At 44.1% G+C, this 17,317-nt stretch overlaps 1 protein-coding gene across 6 annotated transcripts in view; it reads left to right on the forward strand.

The window, feature by feature from the left end:
• The window catches only part of BRD9 (bromodomain containing 9), a 209,007-nt gene that overhangs the window by 17,221 nt on the left and 174,469 nt on the right, over positions 1-17,317 (forward strand). For 3 of the 6 annotated variants that reach the window (XM_033929788.1, XM_033929790.1, XM_033929791.1), the window contains exons 3-4: positions 8,582-8,714; positions 14,929-14,989. In XM_033929788.1, coding sequence (XP_033785679.1) covers positions 8,582-8,714; positions 14,929-14,989 — 194 coding nt within the window. The remainder of the gene's footprint in view (positions 1-8,581; positions 8,715-14,928; positions 14,990-17,317) is intronic. The other 3 variants (XM_033929789.1, XM_033929793.1, XM_033929794.1) reach the window with 1 other exon arrangement.

Here is a 17,317-nt window from a genome sequence, read left to right on the forward strand (position 1 = left end):
ATGGGTAAACCTCCTACTATCCACAGGTAGTTTCCCAGCAGAACAGGGCCACATTTCGATAACTCCAATCATAAAAAACACAAAAGAACCATCCAATACCCCGTCTAATTACAGACCGATCACAAGCATCCCGCTATTCACCCTGGGTATGGCGGTATACAAAAATAAAGTTGTTATTATTATTAGAATCAGAAAATAATATTAATATTGAACTAAGGCCAGTACTGGGCAGACTTGCACGGTCTGTGTCTGTATATGGCCATTTGGGGGAGGATGGGCTGGAGAGGGCTTCAATGGCTGGGAGAGTTTAGATGGGATGGAGTAGGTTTTAACAGAGATTTCGGCAGTTGGAACCCAAGCACAGTACCGGGTAGAGCTTTGGTTTCTTACCCAGAAATAGCTAAGAAGAAAATGATATTCAGATAAGCAGATAAGCAGATGATATTCAGCTTCTACACCCTATAGACACTAACAACATATCTGCCATTCAGGAGATCAGTAAGAAACTCGACCAGGTCTACCAATGGCTAAACACAAATAAACTGGCCCTTAATATAAAAAAAACAAATCTAATGATCTTTCCATGGAAAGAAAATCCGACGTTAATTGCTCCTATTACTATAGATAATGTTCCATTACAGATAGTTAATAACATAAAAATTTTAGGAGTAATCTTTGATCCTAAATTGAATTTCCACGATCATATTAGTTATATTGTTAAAACGTCTTTCTATAGATTACGACGGATTAGATCTATCTCAAAATCTCTCTGCTCAAAATCATTAAATATTCTCATCCATTCCCTAGTGATAGCCAAACTTGATTACTGTAATGCTCTCTTTAAAGGTATAACACTAACTGAACTTAAACGTTTGCAAATTATCCAGAATGTCTCAATAAAACTCATAACTAAATCTAAAAAATTCGATCATGTTACCCCTCTACTGAAAAACGCTCATTGGCTTCCTGTCATCCATCGGATATCGTATAAACTTTGTCTACTTACATTCAAGACATTACTATATAAGACACCTGCTTTCATTTATAAATTACTAATACCGTACCAACCAATTAGAACATTAAGATCTATTGATCAAAATTTACTGACGGTTCCTTCATTAAAATTTATAAACACCAGACGACAATTTATATTTTCTGTAACAGCCCCACAAACCTGGAATGCTCTTCCAATTTTTTTACGTAATGAACAAGACTTGGTAAAATTTAAAATCCAATTAAAAACATTTTTGTTTAATGATGCTTTTAATACTTAATTTAATTATATTCAAACCAATAATTCCAATATTTTGTACCATTCGTTCTAATGTTTCCCCTTTTGTGTTTCTCCAATGTATCTCTTTTATTCGAAAAATGTATTTCATAAACCCCTCTTACCCAATGTAATGTAATTTATATTATTCATTATAAGTATTTAAAGTTTGTATTGTATGTTTTCTTTTAATTATTTTTTACTATGTACATCGCTTTGAATTAGATAAAGCGATTAATCAAGAAAAATAATAAACTTGAAACTTGAAAAAATTAAAAAAATTTAAATTGAATCAGATTAGGCAGACTGGATGGACCATTTGGGTCTTTATCTGCCGTCATCTACTATGTGATAGCTTCCCAAGCTTCCAGAAAGTCCTGCAGTCTGCCTCTTGTCTTGCATGGGGAGGCAGGATGCCTGATGTCATTGCGACTTCTTGGGCTGCCCCCCCTGGCAGGAGGTGCAGCCCTGGGATTTTTTATTCCCAGAGAATCACTGTCATGGACTCTGAAAAGATGAGGATCCTGTGGAGAAAAGGCAAAAATGGCATGAGCCTTGAAAGGACCCAAGGGCCTGCCCTTTAGAAGTCCTGGGTCTGTGTCATGCGAGCCATGAGGTCAACCAACCCCTGACCAAACAACGTCAGCCAAACAAGCAGAGAGTTTTTCTTGAACTTTAGGTGAAATTTCAGGTGCAGAGAGGTAGATCTGGGAGTCATCAGCATATAGGTGACACTGGAAGCCATGAGAGGAGATCAGGGCACCGAAAGAAGAAGTATAGAGAGAGAAGAGGTCCTAAAGCAGAACCCTGGGGTACACCAACCGCTAGCGGGGTGGCAGCAGAAGAGGACCCACCAACACATACACTGAAGGTGTGTTGAGAAAGGTAGGAGGAAAACCAGAAGAGGAAAAATTCACAGAATCCAAATGAAGACAGTGTATCAAGGAGTAAGCTGTAGATAACAGTATCAAAGGCAGCAGACAGGTCAAAAAGGATGAGGATAGAGTAAAAGCCCTTAGATCTGACCATGAACAAGTCACTGCAGACCTTAGTGAGGGCAGTCTCTGTGGAGTGTTGCGGGTGAAAACCAGATTGTAGAGGATCGAGAATCTGCCAAGTTGAAAGGAAGTCCAGGCTGCAACGGAGAATAGCACGCTCGAGTATCTTGGATAGGAACGGAAGAAGGGAGACATGGCAATATTTGGATGGGAAGGAGGGGTCCAGCGAGGGTTTTTTGAGAAGCGGCTTAACCACCACATGTTTGAAGGTAGCAGGGACTGTTCCAGTGGAAACAGATAGATTGAGAATATGGCAAATAGGAGGGATAACAGTATGTGAGATGGGACAAGTACAGGGGTGGGAATAGGGTCTGAGGGGCATGTAGTAGGCTTGGCTGAAGACAGAAGTTGTGCAGTGTCTTCCTCTGTGATTTTAGAGAAGGAAGAAAAGTCAGCAGTAGTTGACAGAGGGACAAGAGGGCGGGACCAGAGAGGAGAAACTTCCTGAGCAGTTTAGGTGAAGGATGAAGGGGAGATGCGAGATTGAAGTTCAGGAGAGCAAATGGTGGATAGGGGAGAAGGATGTGACTTTGTAATGAATTCAAGAATCTTGTAGACCTTGTCTTGGAAGTAATCAGCCATAATCTGGGAAGAGAGAGAAGGAGGGGTCGGAAGTGGGGGTGATTTGAGGAGGGAGTTAAGCGTGGCAAAGTGACGACAGGGGTTGGAAGAAAGGGAGTTAGTTGGATGTAATAGTCTTCTTGACCCGTGTAAGTGCAGAATTAAAGGAGGTCAGCATAAATTTAAAGTAAAGAAAGTCAGAACGTGTGCGAGATTTGAGCCAATGGCGCTCAGCACAGCGGGTATAGGAACGTAAATAATCGACACTGAGAGTGAGCCAAGGTTGAGGTTTGGTACGCCCAGTAGAACGAGGAACAGGGGTAGAAAGGGTGTCCAGAGCAGAGGAGAGAATAGAGTTGTATGACGAGACAGCCTCATGGACAGACTTGGATAACATAGTGGAGGCAAGGAGAGGTGAAACAGTGGATGAGAGAGTGGAAGAATCGAGGGCTTGAAGATTTCAAAACCTCTTGGAGGTGACTAGGCGTGGCGGAGGGGGAGTAATGGTGAAGGTTATCAGATGGTAATCAGAGATGGGGGAGAAGTGAGGTAGAGAAGTTAGAGAAAAAGACAAGATCAAGGCAGTGGCCATCCCGGTAAGTGGGGGTTGTGGAGCAAAATTGGAGGTCAAATGAGGAGGTTAATTCAAGAAACTTAGAAGCATACTTGTCAGTGGGATCATCAGGGTGAAAGTTAAAGTCTCCAAGAATGAGAGAGGGAGAAGATGAATCAAGGAAGCCCAAAAGCTAGGAGTCAAATTCAGTGAGAAAGGAGGAAGGGGACTTGTTGGGGGGATGATAAATGACCACTATCCGCAGAGGTAAAGAAGTGAATAGGCAGACAGAGTGGACTTCAAGTGAGGAAAGGCTGTGGGATAGAGAGAGAAGAGGTTGGAATCTGCAAGAAGGAGAGAAGAGAAGCCCAACACCTCCGCCTTGACCAGTAGGATGAGGTGTATAGGAGAAGTGGTAGCCACCATGGGAGAGGGCAGCAGCTGTAGAGGAGTCCTCAGGGCAACTCCATGTTTAAGTTAGAGCAAGCAGGTGGAGGAACTGGGAGATAAAGAGGTCATGAATGTAGGGCAGTTTGTTGGAGGCAGAATGAGCATTCCATAGGGCACATGAGAAAGGGAGAGAGGAGAATTGAAGGAGAGGAATAGGTATAAGGTTAGGGCAGTCACACACGGTTTGGATTCACATCCCCAGCAGAGAGCAGAAGAAGGAATAAGAGTGCGCCGAAGCAAAGGGAATAATGAAGGCAATGACAAAGATGGGTGGGGCTCAAAGAGAAAGGAGATGGATGAATGGAAGAAAGAGAATGCTTGAGCGCATTGAATAAGGTAGAAGGCAAGATGGCTGGTGAGAGGATAGGAAAAGGATAAAGGCCAGCTTGCATCCTGGAGATGAATGCTTGGCTATGTGGATGGTGTCGTCAAGAGCATTTTGGCTTTCTAGACCATGGGAAGATCTTCCAAGGGCTGCTGAGCAGGGATGGTGTGCATCTATAAAAAGAAGGGAAGAAGTGCTTTGCCAGCAGGCTGGCTAATCTACTAAAGAGGGCTTTAAAGTAGAAGTGATGGGGCAGGGTGATCAAAGCTCCCGGGCGAGTATAAGCCCTCAGGTAAGAAATCACTTAATATGGATGGGAAAAGGGGGCAATGTCTGGAAAGCAGTATATACTAATGTTCAAAGTATGAGAAACAAGATTCTGGATCTAGAAGCTGTGATGGAAGAAGAGGAGTTGGATATTGTGGAGATCACAGAGACATGGTTCACAGAGAACCATGACTGGGATGTAGTTATACCAGGCTATAATCTGTTCAGGAAAGACAGGGTAGGAAGAAAAGGAGGAGGAGTAGCGTTATATGTTAAAGAACATATTAAAGCTACACAATTGCAGGATCTGCAGGGCAAGGAAGAGACACTGTGGATCAATTTGGAAAGGGGTAATGGTGAATATATTTATATTGGTGTAATATACAAGCCTCCTTCACAGATGGAAGAAGTAGATAGAGATTTAATAGTAGACATTCAGATTGCAAGCAACTTGGTTTGCAAATGTTTTGCAAGACAAGCAAAACATTTGATTAAATTTTAACTTGATATACAAGCAATGTCTTACAATACAAGTACATACAGTATACATGCATCACATCATCACAACTGAGCCAATGGTTCTTCTCTCTCTGACGCTGCAGGAGTGTAGTGACTTTTCTAAACGAGCGAGGTCTTGCAATAGAAGTACATACAGTATACACATATCACAACTGAGCTGATGGTTCTTCTCTCTCTGATGCTGTAAGAGAGTAGTGACTGTTCTAAACAAGCAAAGTCTTGCAATACGAGTACATACAGTATACACACGTCACATCCTCACAACTGAGCTGATGGTTCATCTCTCTCTGATGCTGTAGGAGTGTAGTGACTGCTCTAAATATGCGAGGTCTTGCAATAGAAGTACGTATAATATTTTGTATTAAAGTTTTGGGGTTGTGGAATGAATCGTCTGGGTTTCCATTATTTCCTATGGGGAAATTTGCTATGGGTAAAGCTTTGGAACAGGGTAAAGCTTTGGATTCTTGCCCAGAAATAGCTAAGAAGAAAAAATTAAAAAATTTAAATTGAATCAGGTTGGGCAAACTGGATGGACCATTCGGGTCTTTATCTGCCGTCATCTACTATGTTACTATGCAGAGGTAGTTAACCAGTTTAAAGAGGTTACTACTGTTAATTGTAACATTTCCAATTTTGTGGGCATAGAAATTTTTTTGTTTTTCCTTGGTGAGGTTTTTGTAGTTTTTTAGTTTGAGTCTCCATGCTACTCTGTGCTCCTGGGTTCCAGATTTAATCCATAGTCTTTCTGATTTTCTAAGGTCCCTTTTTACCAGTAGTAGCTCTGAATCAAACCATCCCTCCTAATTTGGAGATCTAATTCTACGGGTTTATATGGGGGCTATTTCATTTAGAATGTTTGTGCTGTCTTTTATCCAGGAGGTCATAAGTTGATCCGTTTCTTCGTTTTGTTTTGTGATAGTTTCATAGTGGGACCAGAATTCGACCGGGTCGATCTTACCTCTAGTGGTGTGAGTTTTGGTGTTTCTTATTTTGCTGGTTTTGGTGGTTTTTTGTTGGCAGTGAATGGAGAAGCTACATAGTTTGTGGTCAGACCATAGGGAGTCTGTCCAGTTATCTTGTTTCCAGTAGAATTTGGGGTTGGTTGGTTCTTTGGCGGAGAATGTCACCAGGTCTAACTGATGACCTCTTTGGTGGGTTTTGATGGGCGGGGGTTTGAAGTAGCCTAGTTGAGAGATTAGTAACCAAAAGTCAGATATATCTGGCTGGTCTGTTTGCTCTAGGTGAATGTTGATATCCCCACATAATAGGTTGTATGGACTTGCTAAAGAGTTAGTTAGTAGACATTCTGCGAAGTCCTCCTTGGCTAGGGTCCATTTTTTTGGTGGGATATAGAACAAAGTGATTGCTAGTGAGGAGGCAAAGGACTTTGAAGTTAGTAAGATGGCTAATATTTCTGAGTTGGGAGAAGATTTGGTGCTAAGTGCGGTGCAATTTAAATGGTCTCTATAAATTATTGCTAGTTCTCCTCCCCTTCCCCAGGTTCTGGCTAGGGATAGAATCTTGAAGCCTGGGGGGAGACAGTCTTTGATAATAATATCTTTGTCTGATTGCAGCCAGGTTTCCGTGAGTAGAACAAAGTCGGGATTGGTTTCAATTAACCAGTCTTTGATCAGAATGGATTTGTTTCTCATCGATCTTATGTTTAAGTAAAATCCTTGAAGGTTCTGGTAGTTAGTGTGGTCTGTTGGAGAGTAATGGGAGTAGGCTAGTTTTTTCAGTGATCTTTGTTTTTTCATGCGAGGCTTGGTTGATCTGTGGGGGGGGAGGAGGATTTAGGGTTGGGAGTGGACCTGTATCTGGGTAGTCATATGGAGTGTGGGGTGTGAAGGTATGGAATTTGGATTTTACCGTGCGGTATGAGGAGTAGTGAACTGGGATAGGAGCAGAATATATTATTTACAATGTCCAATGTGACAAGAGGACATGAACTGTAGCTAAGGGGGGACAAGTCCAGGACAAATATCAGGAAGTTCTGCTTCACACAACGAGTGGTGGACACCTGGAATGCTCTCCCAGAGGAGGTTATTGCGGAATCCACCGTTCTAGGATTTAAAAGCAAACTAGATGCACATCTCCTTACGAGAGGCATAGAGCGATATGGGTGACCAAAATTATGTCAGGTGTACACCTGACTGGGCTTCCGCATGTGTGGATCGCTGTTCTTGATGGACCGAAGGTCTGATCTGGAGATGGCAGTTCTTATGTTCTTTATGTTCTCAGGTAATCAGCTGCCACGGAGTCAGCTTGGTTACTCCACCCGAAGAAGGACCAGAAGAGTCTTGTGTCGGTAATCCACTGCATCCTAAATCTTTAAGCGCCAGCCACACATACTCCAGTTCCTCCACTTTCCTTGATCTCCCATTCACTGTTATCCATAAACCAAAGAGAAACAGCCAGCGGTAACGATGGCCTTCATGCCGGAGCACCTTTGTAACTTCGCAAAAAGCACTCCGTTTTTGCAGCGTGACTAAAGCCAAGTCCTGATAGATTCCAACTGTAACACCGCTCCATTCAAACTGTTGGTGACGCCTTCCCTCTTGCAAGATACGTTCCTTGAGCAAGTAATCCCCAAAACAAGCAATGATGTCTCGGGGTCCATTAAATCAGGTAGGGCCAAGTCTTCTATGCACCCGTAGTAAGATTATATTGAAGGGTTCCACCGGGTTCTCAGCCCCTAAGAGTTTACTGCAAAGGTCTTGAACTACCTGCTTGCAATCCTTATAACGATCAGAGTCTGGGATTCCTTTAAATCTCAGATTGCAGCGCCTCGATCTATTCTCTAAGTCCTCTAGTTGATTCTGCTCCTCGATCAAACTAGACGCTATTTTCTCAGTCACTGCCACTGTTTCTTCCACTGTGGTTGCCAATCGAGACACATGCTCTTCCAACGCTGCAACCCGGCCATCCAGCTCCCCTACATCCGTCCGAAGCTCGGCCAGGGCTGTGTTAACATCATCTCACACCCCCACCATTTCGTCTTTCAGGTCAGCAAACCAGGTTTCCATTTTAGATTGGAACTCAATCACCTCCGAACCCCTTGTTGCAGTGGTGGAGGCCAAAGGCGGGGGCCCCGACCACATCGCCATCTTGTTCCCGTTCGATGGGGAGCTGGGAGAGCCTGCACTGGATTTATCGCTCACACCGCCCACGATTTTAGATTTATCCAGGCGTTTGTAGGTCGCCATGCACTGAACAGCACAAAGGGAACCCAAAAGTTATCAAAAATGCTCTTGGGAAGCCAAACAATCTCAAAAATACTCAAGCACTGAGAGAGCTCAAGAGTTAGGCTGCCATCTTGGTCTGACGTCACTTCCTCCTCTGAACAAATTTTTTTTTTTTTAACACTTCATTTTCTTTTGAACCTGTAATGAAGAATGTAGTCTCAGTAAATTTGTATAATTTGAATAAAATAATGGAAGGCTGGCCATCTTCTAACTTTTCACTTAGTCTTTCTCCCCTCATGCTTTTTGAGTGTGGTAGAAATAAAGTTGAGAGGCAATAACTATTGTCATTCTAGTACAGTTTATTAAACAGAAGCTCATCTTTTCCTTTGACAGGAAGAGAAGAAGAGAAAGCGAGAGAAGGAACAGTGTGACACAGATGCAGAAATGGAAGACTTTGAACCTGGGAAAAAGGTAGAAGTGGAAGCTCCTGCAGACCGTCCAGTTCGAGCCTGCCGGAATCACCCAGGTGAATAGAAAATAGGAAATGCTAAATGCATACTGTTCTTTCGACAGTAGATTTGCTTGATTTGAGATTTTAGAATCAATTGGCATTCACTTCTTTCTAAAATCCATTTTAACTTCAAAATTTATCTTTTTATTTTCTGTTAAAATTCCTGGAAAAGAAGAATCATATATAAATTTTAAAAGACATTTAAAAGCACATTTTTTTTTCAATTGGCTTTTTCAAATTGAAGAAGTAAGTTTGGGACTGTAATCTGTATTTATGTAATGATTTTTTTAATTAAAATTTTTAGTTGTATTAATTAGTTATGGTTTGTTGAGATTTTGATTGTTATAGGATTTTATTATTAGAATTGTTACTATTGAGATGTTGATTGTTATAGGATTTTATGAAAAAAATATAATAACTTTTGCTCTTATTTTTTCCTTTCATATTTTTAAATGGTTCTTTTCTTAATGAATGTGAACTATATATTTTAAACCGCTTGGATCTTTTATAGGCTGTTATGTGGTATATAAAGTTTTTAATAAACAGGGACAGCAAGGAACAGCTTACACTGGTGGCTTCAAGGAAACTCCTTGTCGAAGAGCATGCCTCTCCGAATCATGGAGTGGCTGACTCTCATTACCAATGCCAGCCAGTTCGGCTAGAGAACCTATTGCAGGGACTGCTTAATTCGGGGCCAGCGGACTCCCTGTCTCGTCAGTTCGCAACTCCTCTCTCTCCTTCTCTGCTCAGATCCAACAAACTGCCAAATCCTGTCACTTCCTCCTCTATAATATTACCAAAATCCATCCTGTTCTCTCTGAACATAAGAACATAAGCAGTGCCTCTGCCGGGTCAGACCAGAGGTCCATCCCGCCCAGCAATCCGCCCCCGCGGCGGCCCAACAGGTCATGACCTGCCTTAATCACCAGAAGGGGCCCCCTTGCCCCCTAGGTTTCTCATCGAAGTCGTATCTTCCCATCAATGTCCTAACCCTCCGGCCTTGCACCTGCACGACCTGGTGAGCTGTCTATACTTATGCAACACCCCAGCACCTCCCTCAGTACCCCACGATCCCCTTTTCCCTCAGGAATCTGTTCAATCCCTTTTTGAATCCCTGTACTGTACTCTGCCGGATCACTTCCTCCGGGAGCGCATTCCATTTGTCCACGACCCTTTGGGTGAAGAAAAACTTCCTTGCATTTGATTTGAACCTATCTCCCTTCAGTTTCTCTGAGTGCCCCCTCGTACCTGTCGTCCCTTTTAGTCTGAAGAACCTGTCCCTGTCCACCCTCTCTATGCCCCTAAGTATTTTGAAGGTCTCTATCATATCCCCCCTGAGCCTCCTCTTTTCCAGAGAGAAGAGCCCCAGTTTATCCAGCTTCTCGGCATATGGGCAGTTTTCCAGCCCTCTTACCAGTTTCATTGCCCTCCTTTGGACTCTCTCAAGAACTGCCATGTCCTTCTTGAGGTGCAGCGACCAATATTGAACGCAGTATTCCAGATGTGGGCGCACCATCGCTCGATACAGCGGCATGATGACTTCCCGCGTCCTGGTTGATATGCCCCTCTTGATGATGCCCAGCATCCTGTTGGCTTTCTTCGAGGCTGCTGCACACTGTGCGGATGGTTTCATGGATGGATCCACTAGCACACCCAAGTCTCTCTCAAGTCTGGTGTCTTCCAGCAATCTCCCCCCCCCCCATTTTATACTCGAACAACGGGTTCTTTTTCCCTATGTGCATGACCTTGCATTTATCTACGTTAAAGCGCATTTGCCATTTGTTTGCCCAGTCCTCCAGCTTATCGAGGTCCCTTTGCAGTTCCTCACACACCTCCCTGGTCCTAACTCTGGCGCAGAGTTTGGTATCGTCTGCAAATTTTATAACCTCACACTTTGCCTCCGTTTCCAGGTCATTGATAAATATGTTGAAGAGTAGCGGCCCCAGCACCGATCCCTGCGGCACACCGCTCGTGACTCCCCGCCAGTCAGAATATTGGCCCTTTACTCCGACCCTCTGTAGTCTACCTGACAGCCAGTGCTTGATCCATCTGTGTACATCCCCGCCCACCCCGTGGTTCCACAGCTTCCTAAGCAGACTTTCATGTGGCACCTTGTCAAAGGCCTTTTGAAAATCGAGGTAAATGATGTCTATGGGTTCCCCTTTGTCCACCTGACTGCTTATTCCCTCAAAGAAGTACAGAAGGTTTGTCAGGCACGACCTTCCCTTACAGAATCCGTGCTGGCTTGTCCGCAGTAGGCCATTTTTCTCGATGTGCTCGCAAATGCTGTCCTTGATCATTGCTTCCACCATCTTCCCTATAACTGAAGTCAGGCTCACCGGCCTGTAGTTCCCGGGGTCACCTCTCGATCCCTTCTTAAAGATAGGTGTGACATTTGCCAGTTTCCAGTCCTCTGGTACCTCTCCAGTTTTCAAGGATAGGTTGCAAACATGCTGGATTGCGCCCGCTATTTCCTGACTTAGTTCCTTTAGAACTCCTTGGGTGGATCCTGTCCGGTCCCGGTGATTTGCCGCTTTTCAGTCTGTCAATCTGCTTGAGGACATCCTCCCGACTTACCTCTATATGCCCCAATCTTTTGGCCTGCTCCCCAATCATGAGCTCCTCTGAGTCCGGTATATTGGATGTGTCCTCGCTCGTGAAGACCGACGAGAAGAACGTGTTCAACCTCTCAGCTACCTCTTTATCCACGCTCTTGTCACCTCACTCTTAGCTGCAATGTACTTCTCTCAGGCCTCCTGGGCACCCATCTTTCATCTCTTCAATCCATTCAAAATTCTGCTGCATGACTCATATTCCGTGAGAGCTGCTATTCTCACATTACCCCTCTCAAGTCACTTCATTGGCTCCACATCCATTTCCGAATACAATTTAAACTCCTCTTGCTGACTTCCAAGTGCATTCACTCTGAAGCCCCCCCCCCCAATATCTCCTCAATTATCTCCCCCATATTCTCCCCCCCCCCCCCCGTGATCTCCATTCATCAGGCAAGCCCCTCTTATCTGCACCCTTCTCTTCCACTGCCAACTCCAGACTCCATCCCTTCTTTCTTGCGGCACCATATACCTGGAACAGGCTGCCTGAATCAATATGTCGCACTCCATCCCTAGCAATATTCAAATCCAAGCTAAAAGCCCACTTTTTTAAAACTGCTTTCAACTCTTAACTCCCACTTACTGCTGTCAGATACCTATACCCACTGTATCATTTCCTCTACCATTATCTCCCCAACCCTGAAATGTCCTGTCTAAATTAGATTGTAAGCTCTTCTGAGCAGGGACTGTCTATTGCAGACATGGGCAACTCCGGTCCTCGAGGGCCGGAATCCATTCGGGTTTTCAGGATTTCCCCAATGAATATGCATGAGATCTATTTGCATGCACTGCTTTCAATGCATATTGATTGGGGAAATCCTGAAAACCCGATTGGATTCCGGCCCTCGAGGACCAGTTTTCAGGATTTTCCCAATGAATATGCATGAGATCTATTTGCATACACTGCTTTCAATGCATATTCATTGGGGAAATCCTGAAAACCCGATTGGATTCCGGACCTCGAGGACAGCAGTTGCCCACCCCTGGTCTATTGTATGTTAAAATGTACAGCGTTGCGTACGCCTTTTAGCGCTATAGAAATAATAAATAGTAGTATTAATAGTAGTGGTCCATAAATCATCTGGAGTTCAAAGCCATTCGACTAGCTTTGAAGGCTCTAGAGAGGGTTTTTGAGGGAAAGGGTGTAAGAGTGTTCTCCGATAACACCACAGTGATAGCATATGTTAACAGTCAAGGAAGCACCAGAAGTGCTCCCTTACATTCTGAGGCTCAGATGCTCTACCAGTAGGCAGAAGTCCACTTTCAGGTAGTTCCTTGATCCACAGGAATGGTCTCTATCCCAAAGGGCATTCGATTTCATTGTGTGCTACTGGGGGTAGACTAGTAATGGATTTGATGTCTTCTGTCAAAAAGCACAGTTACTTACCATAACAGGTATAATCCAGGGACAGCAGATGTAGGCTCGCGGTACCTCAGTTCTGTAAGCAAGCTAAGAAGCCAACCAGGGAAAGTGGGTGGGTTGTGAGAATATCTGCGTGCTGTCCCTGGATAACACCTGTTATGGTAAATAATTATGCTTTATCCCAGGACAAGCGGGCATGATATTCTCACATGTGGGTCTCCCTAGCGTACTACAATGGGGAGGAGGGGGAGTTGGCCATTAAGAAAATAAATTTGTAATACTGCTTGGCTGAAGTGACCATCCAGACAGTATTGTGATGTGAATGTATGAACTGAGGACCAAGTAGCAGCTTTACAGATTTCATTAATAGGAGTGGAATGTAAAAAGCAACTGAAGCTGCCATAGCTCGGACCTTGTGGGCTGTGACATGAGTACCCAGTTGTAGCCCAGCCTGAGCATAACAGAAGGCGATACAAGCCGCTAACCAGGTAGAAATAGTTCTCTTGGATACAGGATGACCCAACTTATTAGGATTGAATGTGATGAAGAGTTGAGAAGATGTTCTATGAGGTTGAGTATGCTGTAAGTATTGGCCAAAGCTTGCTTACGGTCCAAAGTATGAAGAGCCATTTCTCCAGCGTGAGAATGAGGCTTAGGGAAAAAAACACCGGAAACACAATTGATTGAGATGGAATTTAGAACATAAGAATTGCCTCTGCTGGGTCAGACCAGTGGGCCATCGCACCCAGCAGTCCGCTCACGCAGCAGCCCCCAGGTCAAAGTGACTACCTATGGGAGGAACTTTGGATGAGTGTGAAGCACCACTTTGTTATGATGAAACACTGAACGGCAGGTCCGCCACCACTGCCTAAAGTTCACTTTTTGAGCAGATGTAAGAGATGAGAAATACCACTTTCCAAGTGAGATATTTAAGTTGAGCCGAGAATATTGGTTTAAAAGGAGGCTTCATTAATCTAGCAAGAACCACATAATGTTGAAAAGTCCTTTCATAAATCTGGATACAAGAGGATGAGCAGTGAGAGGTTTTCCATCAACTGGTCTATGAAAAGCATTGATAGCACTGAGATGAACTCTAATCGAAGTGGTTTTGAGGTCACTTTTGCAAAAATATAATTGGATGATGCCCAAGCTTTTTGGAATAATGCTCTATTTTGAGATGAGTCAAAAATAGAACTCTTTAGTTCACACATAATGGTGTGTGGATGGTTTGCTGTCTCAGGACCTGGAAAACTTGCCATTATTGAAGAAACCATGAATTTTGCAGTGTACCAGAACACAAAACAAGTTGATATCTGAATGGCTGAGGAGAAATAAAAGTTTTGGAACCCAATAGAGGTGCTACCTGAAACAAGCAGTTTCTATGCCCTTCAAGATCCTGAAGGGCATAGAAAAAGTAGACAGGGACAGATTTTTCAAATTAAGGGGCACCACAAGTACAAGGGGGCACTCGGAGAAACTGAAAGGGGACAGGTTTAGAACAAACGCTAGGAAGTTCTTTTTCACTCATAGGGTGGTGGATACATGGAATGCGCTTCCAGAGGCTGTTGTAGACAAGAAAACATTAAATGGTTTCAAAGAAGGTTTGGATAGATTCCTAGAAGAAAAAGGGATTGAAGGGTATAGATAGGTATGGACCACTACTCAGGCAATGGGCCTGATGGGCCGCCGTGGGAGCGGACCGCTGGGCAGGATGGACCTATGGTCTGCCTCAGCGGAGGCAACTTCTTATGTTCTTATGTACAAAACCTATGCATGTGTCTGAATTAAAGCAGTTCGGCACAGAAGAGTGGGCTTAAGATTCTTCATCAATGATATGCAAGATGTATCAAATTATAGGAAACACTTGGTCACAATTATTGCTGCTAAAAGTGATGCAACCTCCAGATATTAAGTTTAGGAGCAGTTACTTTTTCACACGGGTGATAAGGATGTTGAATAACTTTGTTCATTTGTTTTATCCAAATTCTCTTTGTCTAATATTACATTTTCTTTAAAGATTAGAACCTATTCACTGTGACCCATATGCAATAATAGGGGAATTGGAGTAGGGGGTGGAACGTTTTCACATCACTAAGATCATGATTCTAGATCATGTCATTTACATGTGAGGCTCTTCAGTTTTACTTTTATTTATTATTTTGTGCTTGAAATAGGGTTGTGGAATGAAGAATAAACTAAAAATAAATGTGACAGTTATCAGTAGCTATCAATATTTTTTTGTTTTGTGCAACAGCAGAAAATGAGAGCACACCAATACAACAGCTGTTAGAACATTTTCTTCGCCAGCTGCAAAGGTGAGTCTTTTTTAAATGTGAATTAACAATGGGAAGTATGGCTCTTTTCATAGATTACTATAAATTTAGGAAGGATTTTGGTTTCATATGTATATGTGCTTGTGATGATTTATGGAGGAAGTTATCAAAGTGGGTTACCATTAAGACATGTTAATTTACTGTTAATCTTGGTTATTAAAAACTAGCGTTATTGCACAAAATGGGACTTGTGCTAAAATAGCACAAGTTAGTGATAAAATAATGCATCTTAATGGTAGTCCATGTTGATAACTGTTATGAAGTGGTCCATTTGCCAGACTGTCAATAACGCATGCTGTTCCACTAGTAGCAACTACCGTATTTCCCCATATATAGGCCGCGGCCTATACATAGATTTTGCAAACCAGTCTAGTGGGTGTGGCTTGCTTAAATGGGGTGGCCTATACACGGAGCAATACAGTATCCCCCCCCCACCTTAAATAGCTCCCTCGCTGGAAATTACCTTGTGGACCGCCACGCATGCCTCCTCCAAACACGCTGTGCAGGGCAGGAGCGATGTTTGTGATCTCAAGCCTCGCCCTGCATCCTTACTGATTGGCTGCTGTCGCAAGAACTAATGGCAGCTATTCAAGAAGGGCACGGGGCGAGGCTTGAGATTGCAAACATCGCTCCCCTGCACAGCGTGTTTGGCGGAGGCAACCAGCACGGAGGAGGTATTTGAGGGGGAGGAGATGATGCCCCAGGTGGGCTGGGCTCCAAGAGCGCGCAGGCTGCTCGCGCTCCTGCACAAGGTGGTTCTCGCTCTCCCCGTTGCGTTTCTCTTCACCAAGGGATAACCCGCTGCTGAAGCCACCCCCATGTCCCGCTGCTACTGGGTTGGGGCCTGGGTTGGTGAGGAGAGAGACATGGGATAGCCACTGGGGCCGCTGCTACTGGGTTAGGGCCTGGGTTGGTGAGGAGAGACACATGGGATAGCCACTGGAAAGTGCAACCATAGTTGGATTGAGGAAAGGGCAAAAGATCCCTTAGCTGGCACAGCTTGAAGGCAGCTTCAGTGAGGGTCTGGAGAGAGAGAGAGAGAGAGAGAAAGAAAGAAAGAAAGAAAGAAAGAAAGAAAAAAGATAGATGGAGCAGGGAAAGAGAGAAAAAGAAAGGCAGACATCTATTCTAGCACCCTTTATTGTAACGGGTTTAAACATCAGGGGGCGATCCAGCACCAAGGGTGAGCAAACGGGGTTTGGAGGGGAGATGGGATGCGTTTGCCCATTGTGTAGCTGGGCTGGCGTATAGGGGCATGAGGAAAGGGCAAGGGATCCCTTAGCTGGCACTGCTGGAAAGCAGCTTCACTGAGGGTCTGGGCAGGGAGAGAGACAGAAAGAAAGAAAGACAGCGGAAGAGAGAGAAAATGAAAGAAAGAAAGAAAAAATAGATAGATGGGGCAGGGAGAGAGACAGAAAAAAAGACAGACATCTACTCTAGCACCCGTTAATGTAATGGGCTTAAACACTAGTAAAGCATACTTTGCTAGGGAGAAATCACCAGCTGTCTCACAGCTACTCACTGCTTTAGCTAATCTCCATCAGCTCCACTTTGCTCTCTGAGGTAGGGCAGGCTTCCTGGATTTCCATTTTCTCAAAAACCTCTGGAGCATGAATGTTGGAATTGGGGAAACTTTCTTCCACTTCCTGAATCTGCCAATCTAAGGTCTTAGAGTCTACCTGCTCTCTCCAAGACTCCTGCCTTACTTCAGCCTGCTGGAGTGCTTCTGCCACGTCACTCTCCACTCCCCCTACTGCTTCCTTCAGCCTGCCTTTAACCAGACCAAAGCCACTCCCATTCAGCCTGTAGAGGGGGATGGGCTTTGGTTCTACAGCAGGCTGTCTAAGCTTAAGCTTCCCCTGTTGGTTCTGCCTTATTTTCATAGGCACAGCTACCTTGGCTTTAGCTGCCCAAGCTGATGTACTGACAGGGTGCAAATGCTGTGTTTCTGCCTGCTCATAATCAACCTGATCATGTTCACTACTGTTCCTATAGCATGGGCAAGGGAGGTCAATCTCAAGCTGCTCTCTAGAGCTGATCTGGTCAGCTCTTCTGCACCAGATTATATTGCCTGCTCTAGGGTAAAATCAGTGCGGGGGCTGGGTTTGTCACAACAGCTGGGGAGATCATTGCGAGGTTTGGCTGGGTCAGACTCAATGGTTATCCTCTTAGAGAAAATGGCACATCAACAGATGAGAATCAGTCGCCTAGCACTTCAGTCAGCTGAAAAGACCCAGACAGGTAGGCACTAAGAGTGTTCCATTGAAGCTATAGGCCCAGCTGTTTCACTGGACAAAATACCATCTACAA

The sequence above is a fragment of the Geotrypetes seraphini genome, chromosome 2 (genome assembly GCF_902459505.1).
Source record: "Geotrypetes seraphini chromosome 2, aGeoSer1.1, whole genome shotgun sequence".
In the NCBI taxonomy this organism is placed as follows: Eukaryota; Metazoa; Chordata; class Amphibia; order Gymnophiona; family Dermophiidae; genus Geotrypetes; species Geotrypetes seraphini.